This window comes from Strix uralensis, chromosome 15 (assembly GCF_047716275.1).
Source record: "Strix uralensis isolate ZFMK-TIS-50842 chromosome 15, bStrUra1, whole genome shotgun sequence".
Classification (NCBI taxonomy): domain Eukaryota; kingdom Metazoa; phylum Chordata; class Aves; order Strigiformes; family Strigidae; genus Strix; species Strix uralensis.
In genome coordinates this window covers 15368315-15381203 of record NC_133986.1, presented here as the reverse complement: position 1 = coordinate 15381203, position 12889 = coordinate 15368315, and the positions used below count along the sequence as shown (strand labels likewise).

The 12889-nt window shown below is 39.1% G+C and overlaps 1 protein-coding gene across 10 annotated transcripts in view; it reads left to right on the top strand.

Moving 5' to 3' along the window:
- Positions 1 to 8397, top strand: part of SOX6 (SRY-box transcription factor 6) — a 375192-nt gene extending 366795 nt beyond the window's left edge. For all 10 annotated transcript variants that reach the window (XM_074885126.1, XM_074885127.1, XM_074885121.1 and 7 more), the window contains one exon: positions 1433 to 8397. In XM_074885126.1, coding sequence (XP_074741227.1) covers positions 1433 to 1736 — 304 coding nt within the window. In that variant the 3' untranslated portion in view covers positions 1737 to 8397. The remainder of the gene's footprint in view (positions 1 to 1432) is intronic.
- The last annotated feature ends 4492 nt before the right edge of the window (positions 8398 to 12889 follow it).

Sequence of the window (12889 nt, the reverse complement as noted above, 5' to 3'; positions counted from 1 at the left end):
CCTGACACTGTTTCTCCTGCTAAAATTATATAATAGTTCTCTAATACTCGGTCAATATTGCTCTAAAGAAGGTTGGGAATACATTGAAATATACGATTCTTTAAATAGATTATGCAAATAGGCATGTATGTTCAATAACTAGTCAACACTAAACCAGCATATTCCAGGGCACTTAAGTATTTCTGATACTGGGCTATATTCATTCAGTGTCACATCTAAAGTACGATGGAGATTCTCTTCCTTCAGACAAGTTATATCCTTTCTTTTTCTCTTACCTTTATTCAAGGTAATGATCCAGAAATAATACGAGAATATTTGTATGAATATTTTAATATAGAAAGTATGTTCTTAGTTAATTAACCCAAATGTAAGAAGTAGATTTAATTAATTTGTAGTCAATAAGGGCTTGACCATGGAATGGGTTCAGCAACCTGACATTACTCAGCAAAGCGTTTGAATATACATACATCGTGATAAGAAGAGACATTGCATCACTTAGTACAACTATGCACATGCTTACAGTAAAGGTTGTGTTGAATTTCTTGACTAGCAGTGATATAAGCCTATTTGGTTGAAGTGTATTGCTCCAGGATGCTTAAAATCACACACACACATGAAAAAGACAACATTACACAGTGCACAGTTAGATATCAGAAGGTAAGATGTGTCAAAAGTAGAGGTAGTGCACCCTTAATTGAGACTTCCCATGTATTTGCATTGTCAAAATAAATCAGATCTGACATTGGGTCCTCAGGAGGAAGTCTTAATTTCTGTAGACTGTCTGTTACCATAGAAAAAAAGAACATTTGTTCTTTTTTTTGAAGTACTTTGCTTCAAAAAGTCGGTCTTACACATTAAATCCTGAAGAACAAATGGCATTCCAATTGTGGATTTAAATAAAAATCAAAAGCCAGCAATAAAATATCAAAAGTATTTCTAAGTGATGTAGGAGTCTACTTAGCACTTAAATAGTAAATTGCATACTTACAGTTAGACAATCTTACTTGGTTACGTGTCTGCCATTTTAGGTACTTACAGGTAATCTTGAGGTCCCCTCATTAACAGAAGCTCTTGTCAGGAGTTTGGAGGATTTAGATTTTGGATACATGATGTCTACAGTAGCAGTGAGGCATCACACAGGTGCCTGAAGCCTTTTGATGATCTCTGTCCAAGTGCTAGCCAGTATGGTTTAAATGAACACATAAAATACATAAAAGAATCAACGTCTGGTAGCTACTAAACAGTTCACTCTCCAGTTGTCCTTATGGGGAGCTAAGATGAACCAGTACCGTACAGGACCATACTGTGAACCCCAGAGGAATGCATGCAGCCTTTCTAGGAAACCACCTGCTTTTCTTTCATTTGAACTTGCAGGAGGTCTCTTCTTCTCTGAATGCAGGAAATCACATTCCCCTCTTGTTTTTCCTTCCAGACAACAGCCTCAAATTCCAATCACCACAGGAACGGGGGTTGTCTATCCTGGTGCTATTACCATGGCGACTACCACGCCATCACCTCAGATGACATCCGATTGCTCGAGCACCTCTGCCAGCCCTGAGCCCAGCATCCCCGTCATTCAGAGCACTTATGGTATGAAGACGGACAGCGGAAGCCTTGCTGGAAATGAAATGATAAATGGAGAGGATGAAATAGAAATGTACGAGGACTATGAGGATGATCCCAAATCAGACTATAGTAGTGAAAATGAAGCCCATGAGGCAGTCAGTGCCAACTGAGGAGTGTTCACAGAATTAAAGTACTCAGACTCATTTGGGTTTTTTGGGGTTTTTTTTGAACAAAAGTTCTTAAAGAGCCTGCATGCATGTGTGGCTCCTACAGTTACATCAGCAGAATGGTCTTAAATGTTTCTTAACGTGTGAGACAGATTGTTTCCCTAATTTTTCATGAACTTGGGTTTTTGTTTTTGTTTTGTTTTGTTTTTTTAATTTAGATGAAGACATATATTAAATATCAGACATCAGGACTTGAAAACTTATATGAATCAATAGCTGTCTTACAAGTCTTACCTTTTGTCTTTTTCCGTTTGGATGCTGATAAAGGTTTAAGTTACTGTTTTAGATGGGGGTTATACATTCTCACTCAGGTATGCTGTGCCAGCCTACAGGTTGTGAATGTGTTTTTATTCTGGATTATTTTAGAAAACAAAACCTGCAGATTTCATATTGTGAAACAGAACAAGTCCGCAAGTGTGCACATCTGTGCATCATAGCTCGTCTTTAAAAAATAGTCTCTGAATTCCATTTTTTCCATATGTATAGCTGAACTTCTGATGTGCCAAACTTTTCATAACTTTTGAATCTTAACATTTAAAAAAAAAAGTCTTAAAGGAGACACTGTAAAGTCTTAGACAATCCTTTGGCATCTTAAAAAAATTATATATAAAACCTAATTTTTTCCAGAATATGGTAAAGTACTCAGGAATCTGGAGACAGGATATTCTTAAGTAGTGAACATGGTTGCCATAGTGCATGTGCCCAATTGCTTTTGCCTCTTGATGTGCCATTAGTGTGAAATTTTAAGTAAGCACAAAAGAGTGATCACCAGCTATGGACGGGCCTGTCTTAGCAGTGTGAGGCCACCTCTGATTACATTCTCTACACCTTTGCTTTTAACCCTTGCATTCAGTCTTAACACATTTTCTCTTAAATAATTTATTCATTCCAGAATGTCAAGGGTCCAAATACTTAATATTTATTATTAAAAGTACTGTTGGTGGCATTACACTTACAATTCCTTATTGATATTTTAAAGAACCCCTTCTTTCTCCTCCCCTAAATTACACAGGTATATAAAAATAAAAGTGCACCTGCTACTAAAATGAACATGACATTTATGAATGAGAAATTCAGCTGTTCCTGTAATACTGTATGTTCAAGGAACACTTAGAAACACTCTGCTATATGTAATGCAAAATAAAGTGAGTACTTTTATATGTACATACAGTACAAATATTCCTAAAAAATTGTGTTTATAGTTATAAACCTCTATAAGACAGCAAAGGCAGATGTAAAATCCAAACTGCATGTAGAGTCCACCATGATGAATTTTTAGGGCCCGTAGAATCCTACAGTGAATCGTGGCTCCATACATCATGTTCCTGGTGTCACCTGAAGGAACTGTTTGCTACCTTAAGTATTTATGCAGTGATTTATATGTGAGACTCCTAGTGGGGGAGAGAAGGCTACACAAATATCTGACTTGCAAAGCTGGGGAAATGGTGCATCAAAAATATTTATTGAATATTAGTCATGTGGGAATGTAAGCCAGATCTTGATGAGTGCTTGTCAAGTGTTTTGGGATCTCTGGATGTAAGGTGCTATAGAAACTAAAGTTTTTATTTGTACTACTACTAGAAACAATGCAATTGCTAGAGAAAATTCTGGGAAACGTACAAGAAAGAGATATTCAAAGATTGTGAATTTATTAAATTTCAGCAACAGAGAAGAAATTGCCTTTAATTTTTTCCCTCACACTCCACTCCTGTTCACAAATACATCACTGTATATATATGCAGATCCAATGGGCCTGGTGAATACATGTGCTGAAGCTCCTCAACTCCCTCAGCTTTTATTTTGAATTGGTTATGTTCAGCACATTGGTGATAAATTCAGACTCGGGCTGAGAGGTATGAGTGGGCCTAGAGCAGCTCCTCTTGAAGTCTGTGGGAATCTTCCCACAGAGCTGAACGGGCTTTCTTTAGGGCCCAGACAATGAAAGAAGTATAGTGTTAATGCTGGCTATCCTCGTGCTACCATCCTATCTTGCAGAAATTCATGAGGTGCAATGTCAAGATGCTGTACTGGGAGCAGTCATTTTACTCATAGCCCCACCAATACCTACCTAGTTGAGCAGAGATAGCCATTGTTACCACTGTAGGAATTACATTTAAATGTGCGAGAACAAACCCCCAAGACAAAGAAGATTGTTCAATTTACAGGACAATTTATAAAGATAATGGCATAGAAACACAATGGTCAAATTTCTCTGACCATTTTGTAATTTGGAACAAAATGCTATATTTTTAATATTTATTTAAATGTGTTCTGAGTCCATGTCTAATAAGCAATAAACTGGTCTAGCCAAGACTTTAAAGGCATATGCTGTGTCGTTAGCTGGTGAGCGCCCTCTTTAAGCTGGCTAAGGTACTAATAGAAAGTGTTTTTTGTTCTTATAATTGCTTGGGAATTTGAACTGGTTTTAATACATTCAGCTCAGATTGGGGGGAGGATACCATTATTTCCTAAAAAAATGACTATTTATTAATGTCTTACATAACTCTCCACTTAGAAGTATCTCTCCCTCCCCCCACGTCACTTTCTTTCTCTCTTGCTCTCTTTTTTTCTGGTTTTGTTGCATAGGTAGAATGCTGTATTGCTAGCATTGTATTTTATGTAATTATTTTTTTGCACAAAGGCAAACATTTAGATTAGTTGGTTAATTTTTTTAAAATTTTATGACCATGCCAAAATAATATTCTGCAGGCTTGTGGAGAACAAAGGACTGTTCTTTAGGACTGAAACTTGATTTTGCTTGTAGTACAAAAAAACACACACTCACAGATGTTGTTTCGTAAGTGTTATAAGCACTGGATATAAATGGTATTTTTTATCACTTCTGACTAATGTGAAACTGTTGTACGAAAACTACATGAACAAAAGTCATCTGTTTCGACTCGTGTGGGCCTGCCTCACAGTTGCCGGATTTGAGTCATTTTTATGTCTTGTTATTTCATTTATTTATGCAAAATACATGTATGTATGAACACTTTGTTTTAGCTCCAGCCCTGCCTCAATGCTGATGCTCTGTATGTTAAAGCCACATTCTTGAAAATGACTGGCTGTTCAGGAATCACCAGCTGGTAAAAATTGCATTTATTGGCTGGGGGAGTGGGAAGAACATATTTGAATCGGAATTGTGCATATGAGCATTTTATTCTATTTATTAGCCGTCATTGGCTCTAAAAAGTCAGTAGAAATCAAGAAAGGACAATCATAAGGATAAAAACCAACACTTTTACTTTATTAATCGGAGCTCAAAACAAAGTTTTTGATGAATTTACCATCTCATTTTAGAATTTTTTTAAATTGTGTAAATATAACATAGGAAATAGAATTTTATTTTTTGTTCATGGATACTTAGTGAAGTATAAGTTATGTATTTACTTTTGTTCTATATCAGTGTATGTTGGTCCATATTAAATGCTGACAAGTCACTGTACCTCATGTAGATGCTGAATTTACACCCGCAGTGTGAGCGCAGTATTGTGGACCTGTAGCTGGGACAGCAAGATGCCTCACTTGTGCTCTCACTGATTTTTAATGGCATATTCCACAAACACAGAATACTTTCTTCTTTTTTAGAAAGTTGATACATTAAGCATACCAAATTTCTGATACATTTGATAGGAAACAGTCTTCTGAATCCAAGTAAAACTGATGAGATATTTTGCTTCTTAACAAGCATGGCATTTGGAAGTCAAAAGCATATCCCTGGAAAGATTATTATGACTAAGATGGCCCTTGCAATGCAGTCAAGACTTCATAATATCAAACCTTTATTTTCTACATTCATTAAATCATGTTATTGTCATATTAGGCTCTAATACCAGGGGAAATAGTTCACACAATACACAAAGAGGACTTGTGGAATTGCTTTTTAAGCATTGTGTTTGAGCCCCCCCTTAATAACTCTGACTGAACAAAATAACAACTCCATTCAGGTAATGCACAAATATAGTAATACTATTTTCTCTGTGAACAGACAGTTTATTTAATTAACAGATACAATATATTTTCTTTTTGGAAAATTATAAAATACTTATTTTCAAGAGAAGAACACTCCCGAAACAGTCTGGTACCAGCTAGAATAGTTCACTTCATATTTCATAAAAATGGAAGATAAAAGTCTTAATGGAAACAGAACTGCTTTCCAGGGTTCAGGTTTACATGGAGAAATGACTCTGATGAAGTGGCCCAATTCTGGTCTGCCTGTATGTTTGGGCATCACCATTTAGCTTGCGAAACCGCCTGCTGAGAATACATGGGATCGCAACGAGCTCCTAAATCAGTGTACTCAGGTGCAGCATGAGGCAGGGGGAGGGCAAAAGATGGGATTGCTCCGGGATGGGAATGCAAAACAAACAGCAGCATTAGTCACAATAAATAAAATACCCTGTGCAAAGAGTACAGCAGTCAGCTGTGGGCAGTTCCTGCTTTGAGTACAAACACAACCATCTCCCAAAGCAATCTAAAACATAGTCCTCCCTCTGGGTCGGCTTTCTGGTTTTGTTTTTTAGTCGTATCAAAGGCGTGGCATTTCAAAATCATTTCCTAGCAAAACATACTACAAGATTAACACCCCCATTCTCCCCCAGCAAAACACTTACCTACCTGCTTAATATTAAGCACGTTAGTACTTCCATGGCGGTCATGAGGACCAGTAAAGCATTGGCGTTAAGCGAGGCAAACTTTGCTGAGCCAGGGCCACAGTGCAAACAACTGCACTGGAGACGCAGCCAGCAGAATGTATGATAGAGTTCTTCATGGTTTTATGAGAAGTTAATGAATGGGCTTGGACCCTTGGTGTTTTGCATGCTTTTTTAAGATTCAAGTTGGCACTTAAGCATGTTCTTTTAAAAGAATAATACTATATGACCTCATTTGATCTTTTACAAAACACTCTCTTTCCTTTAAAAAAACTTCCCCCAAACCTTTTTTTTTATAGAACCCATTGATATCTGTGATTTTTCTCAGATCAAACTACATTTTTGATATACTGTAATGTCCTACTACAGAAGGAAAAAAAAATGTATATGCAAATATATTTCATTTTAATCCATCGCCCTTTTTTAACTACCAGATTTGTTGGAAATGGTGACAAAGAAGTATTCTGAGATTTCACACGCTGGGTAAAAAGGGGGTGGGGTGGGGTGAACTGGGCTAAAGGAAAACTTATCAAATTGGTATTTATGGCAATATGAAAGCTATAAAGCAACTTAGTGACATGGCTTGCTTTGTAATTTCCGCTTTCTAAAAACCACAAGTGAGGTCCTTGGTGCTCTTGGAGTATGGGGAATGTGCAAATATTTAACTGTTTGTATGCTGCACATTGCAGACCTGCTAGTGTGCATTCTCCGTTTGTCTTCCTTTGTCATTTGTGTTTTGCTTTCTAGAAAGCAACGTTTTTTTTTCTTGTACCTTTCTTCAGCTTGTAGCAGACTAGAATGCTTAGCATTTATGTTCATTCATTATTGTATTTCCCATGTAAAAATTTTTTTATTACATTAAGACAAGCTTATAAGCTGTTACTACATAACTTATCTTACTGTAACTCTTATTTCCTGACATTGTAATTTGTTTGTGATGTATATTGTGAGATTGTACTCTATGTTAATTTAATCAGCACAATTCACTGACATGCTGGACTGACATGCTAGCTGCTGTTTCAAATTGTAAAGTTTGTGTAGAGCTGTTGGGACAACTGAGACTCTCTTGTCAAGGTACTATGCTTTGATTCCTATAGCAACACTGTGGGTGCAGCTCTTAATGGCGAGGGCTGCTTTGTTGGACACCCACTGGCTAACTTAATGGGCAGGTTTTCTTTGTAGAAATTCTATATACAATGCAGGTACCTACCTGGGCCCATGGCCGGTAATTATTTGGGCGTTTAGAGGAAAAACTAGTGTCTATTGCTGCTTTGAATATGTTTTAAAGTCTGAAAATGTAAATAGTTTATCAAAAAAATCTTGTACAGTCCAGTGTAAAGTTTTTAAATGAACTTAAAGGTTGCCATCACATCTCACACTCTCCTCTTGATACAGTAAAAAAAATGAAAGAAAAAAGTTTGCTAAGGATACTGATTAAAAAAAAAAAATCTGTTCTCAATTTAAAAAAAGAGAATAGTTATTCTTAGCTCTGCTTCATTGCATAAACAGACTTCTTGGATTTTGTTGTGCAGTATTGACGTGAGGTAAATTAAATATTAAATAATCTTTCAGTGGTACTTTTAAGAGTCTTCTCCTCCTCTGCCTCAGTTATTAATGGAAAAGACAAAATTGAAAGACACTGTCCATATACAGTATGTTCTGGTGTACATTGGCACCTTACCTACATGTTTCGGGGGGGGAGGGATTTTTTTTAATTTTTTTTTTTTTTTTTTGCACAAGGTGCTTTCCTGATATGTTAAACATGTCATCCTTGGGTGATACAGTATATGCCATGATAGGGGTTTAGACCCCTCAGGGGAGTGTCTATAAGACTGCCTATTTATGCTCATTTACCTCAAGACTGTCCTCTCTACCCTTAATCTATTCACCATCACTCCATCTTTTGTACTGCTGTTGACACTTACAAATTAAAGATAAATTTTGTTTTATGAGATGTGTGTGTGACTTCTTCTATGCATCCCTTATTATTTCTTTGAAGTTAGCATTAAAGATTGATCACGATGAACTGATGGGCAGGAAAATGCAACTAGGCCTGTTCAGCAACTGAATCTTCCAGCTCTTAGGTTTTCCCTATGCCTTTCCTTTCTACAGAGCCATTTATCAGCCTCTGAAATCCATTAACACCATATGCTGTAAAAGACATGCATGATAACCAACCTAATTTGATAATATTCACTGAGTACCGTCAATTTTGTAAGCAGGAAGTGCTGTCGGTAGCAACATAATCTCAGGATTTTTATTGAGTAGAAATAAGACAAAATGGTTCTCATGTTTCTTCTTTCTTTGCCTTCCCCTTTTCCGCTGCATATAACATTAAACAAACTAACCAAAGTTGACAACAAAAAACCCTGTAGTTGCCATATTGCCATGTCTGTAAACTGCTGCCATTTGTGTATTACGATTGGCTTTTGACTTAGTAATTAGTCATGGTTCTCATAGGAAAAGAATAAATTACATTGAAGTGTACTGTACTGTAACAGAAATGTAACAGAACATTTTGATTGTGCATTACATCAGATTTCAGTCTAGTTTCAGTTATTACACAAACCACCCTGAAACATCTAAGTGGGAAAGAATCCTTACTTCCCTTGAGAGAGCATCACACATGAAAGTATTAAAAATGACATACTGCATTTTGAATCTATGCGATGAAATACTTCAGGGTCAAAAATGGAGGTAATGAAGTTGCTGACCAACATGCTCTAATGGATGAATACATAAATATTGACTTGTGCAATTTAAGCTTTGGTTTCTGGTAAGCAATCAACTAGTTAGTCAAACTGTAACTCTAAAGTGGTCTTCAGGAGAAGGCAGCAAAAAAACCTGTGTTTCTGCTGCTTGAATGCAACAGTTCTACAAAAATGTGGCAATGGCCACACTGTAAGTTTGAAAAACAGAATTAGGCACTAAATCACAGTCAGTCCAGCTTAAACTACTAAAGTCAAAGGCACCTAGAGAAGAAGCACCATGTCATTGGACCTGAATTTTACTTTCATATGGTACATCTGAAATGGGGTCCAATGCTCTGCTGCTGTATTTTCATATTGCTCCACTTAAGACAGCTTATGCCATCCAAATTTTAGCTTTTTCTCTGTTTTCCCCCCACACACCACCTTACCACATTATTTGTCTCCTTTTCTTCCTGCAATCTGCAGCTGTGAATAATGATCAGTAATCTGGGAAACACTGATGGTGTCAGCTGGGTTGTTACACAGGTACAGCAAAAAGCAAGCTGAGGAATGGCATAAAACAGTCACTGCTTCCTGCAGCAGTAAGAGACAAAATGTTTTTATGACACCTCTAGATGTCAATCTAAAAAAAAATGCACAAATTACCATACAGGACAGGGTGCTGTCTCTCGCATACAACAATCTTCTGGAGAAGGCAGTGTGTCAGAGGCCGCAGAGCAGCACGCATGGTGTTCCTGCAGCCCAGAAGAGTAGCGTGCCCAGGACAGATGGGTGGCCATGCACAGGCACCATCCAGTTTCCTTCCCTGGAAGACACCACCAAATGCGTGAGCAACAGAGCACAACCGAGAAGAGACTTGAGGTGCTCCTGCCGCTCATGTCCATTCTCCTTCCCTCTGGCTGAGCACTGAGATGCAGTCTCAGAACACAAACTGCTCACCAGCTGCAGGTTCCCTGGCAGCCCTCAGGACTCACTGCAGTTAGGCGTTTTCAGGATGACCAGGTTCAGTGTGATGGTCTGTCTCCCCACTGGTGACTTGCACCAGGAGTTTCCTCTAGCAATTAATTGCTACCACAGTAGCCCAACAGCAGCAGCATGCATGGGATGGGGGGGGGGGCAGGTAGGCAGGAAGGGGAGAAAGAAGAAAAATAGTAGTTGATTTATTTCTTTAATATAAGGTTTACAATAGAAAATATGAGCTCCAGGTTGTGTCTCTGAGCAGTTAATGACCAGCTGGTTAAGGGCCTTCAAATACTGCCATTGGTCATTAACTGCCAGGAAGTATCCTTCCTGTCATCTATTATTGCTTAATTGTATCAAGACCCACTACAGTGGAGGACTGTTAAATCTGCAGATTAATTGGAATCTGACCCTTAGTAGTTCTAATAATATCAAGGCCGTTGCAGGTTAGCATTTGGGTTCTTGACATGACAGTCCATAACAAATTTCTTCAGAGCTGTTCTGCTTTATATTAATGCCTATTGGATGATTGACACAGTAGAACATAATTGCCCTGTAGAAATCACTGTGGCGTTGTATTAAGAACTACTTAGGGACACTTTAATTTACTTTGACACCACAGACTTTAAAAGCTTCTTTACTTGTATTAAAACCTCCTTAGAGGTCTGGTTGCTGTTGTAGCTCATCAGCAAAGGATCACTTGGTAAGAAAAAAGGTAATTATTAGAGCTTTAAATAATTCTCCTCAAATAATCAAATTACAAAAGAAATGCATATTGATTTTTTGGGTATTTTTTTGCCACTCTTCTGGTTAATTAGCTACTAGCAGGACGTGCAAAGAAACCAACTAATCATTTTAAATTAGGTTTCAAAAATGGGATGGAAGCTCAAAACCTGTAAATGTGAAGTACAAAACCCCTTGACTATTGTATTACTTTCACATCCAGCTTTAATTTTATGAATGAGGTATCTCACACTGCAGACACATGACTAAGCTCCTTTTTAAGTTAGGCCACACAGCGTTATATTTGGAAATCAGGAAATATAAATATTTTGCTATGATCTACAGCCCTTCAGCAGGTCCCTAGTCTGCAAGACCTTTCAGCAAGTGGAAAGGTATCTCTGCCACTAAGACTCCATGATGGCTAATAATATCTTTATAGCTACTGTATGTTCACAACTAACTAGTCACAAATAACCTACAAAATGGAAAACACAGTTACTGTCCTACTGGGTTAGATTACTGGTCCAACTAGCCTGGTAGTTTTATGTCCAACAGTGGCAATAGGAGATAGTAGCTAACAAGGGCATCTCGAGCCTGCCATCACCTGCAGCTCATTCTCATATTCCTCAGCCTCTACAGTCATTGTGTTGGGCTGCTAATGGGTACAGCCCTTTCCTAGTCAGGAACACGGTGTAGTATTTTGGTTGATGAAGTGATTGGGGGCAAATCGGCAATTAAGTTTGCAGCCTGATCTTTCAGTGAAGGTCTTGATAAGGAGTTTTGCAACAACCCTGTTTATTCTTTTTAATGGAAGAAAATCAGGGACTCAAAACAGTCTATGTGTAACTGAATTGTCGAGCCCATCAGATGATTAAAATATTTAGGGTGCTAACCTCCCATTTTTTGCAGGATCTGGTTAAAACTTAACAGACAATTCAGATTATCGATTTTAATGATGAAATTACTCAATCACAATGAAATCTTTTATTCAAACATCAGGAAATCCACACTTGATACAAGACTTAGTTAATGCCACTAGAATAGCTGCAGCTGCTGGAAAACCAAAGGGTAAGTGCTGGAGAGGGAAAAAGAAATCTCTCGCAACTCCTCTACCCCAAAAGAAACGCAAGTCTTTTGCCACATGTTGAGAGATCACACAGGAAAAAAGAGCTTCTGGAAAAACCCTTAGGTACAAACTACCTATTTTGAGGAGTGTGGCCGTAGGAACTAGCAAACTCTTCTAGTTTTGACAACTGTAATACGGGTTCAAAGAAAAAGTGGGGGATAGTTGGCATATATGATGTTATCTATATAGCATCTCCCGAGCCTGCAAAATCCCCCCAGGCACCGCCTTGATTTGAACTACAGGAGGGAAGCACTGGCTATCCCAGCAGGTTTAGATTATTTTAAGTAAAAAAGGGTTTATTTCAAGGAAAACGAGTATGAATATAGGCGTTATGCTGTTTCACTGAGCTGCAGGAATCTGTGCTAAGAACGGCATCGCTTCACTTCTCCCATACATACACGTATATACACGTACACACGGGTAATAGTTTATAAAAGATTAATGGCTCTTTTATCATGTGATAAATTGTTTAATGATCATTTGCTGTATTTGCAATTTATCAGTTATTTAAGGCGGACCGCCAAAATTAAAAAATCATGAGGAGATTAGTGTCGCTGTTAGAAACCCCCGGCGCCGCCGCCGTGGGCGCGGAGGCCGCGCAGCAGCGCCCGCCGCCCGTTCCCGCCCAGCTCTGGGGGCCGCCGCGCCGAGGCCGCCGCTTCCCGCGCTGCCGCCCGGCCCCGCCGCAGCTTCCCGGGGCGCACCGGCGGCCGCCCCGCCCGGCCCGGCCCGCGCCCGCTCCCGCCCCTCCGCACCCCGTCCCCTCCCCGCACCGCCAGGGCCCCCCCAACCCCCGAGCCGCCGGGCGCTGCGCTGCCTGCCCTGAGGGGAAGCAGGGAGCGGCCGCAGCAATCGCTGACTCGGTGGCACCGGCTGCGGGTGCTGGAGCTGCGGGCGGCGTCCCGGGGGAGGCGGCGTTGTGGC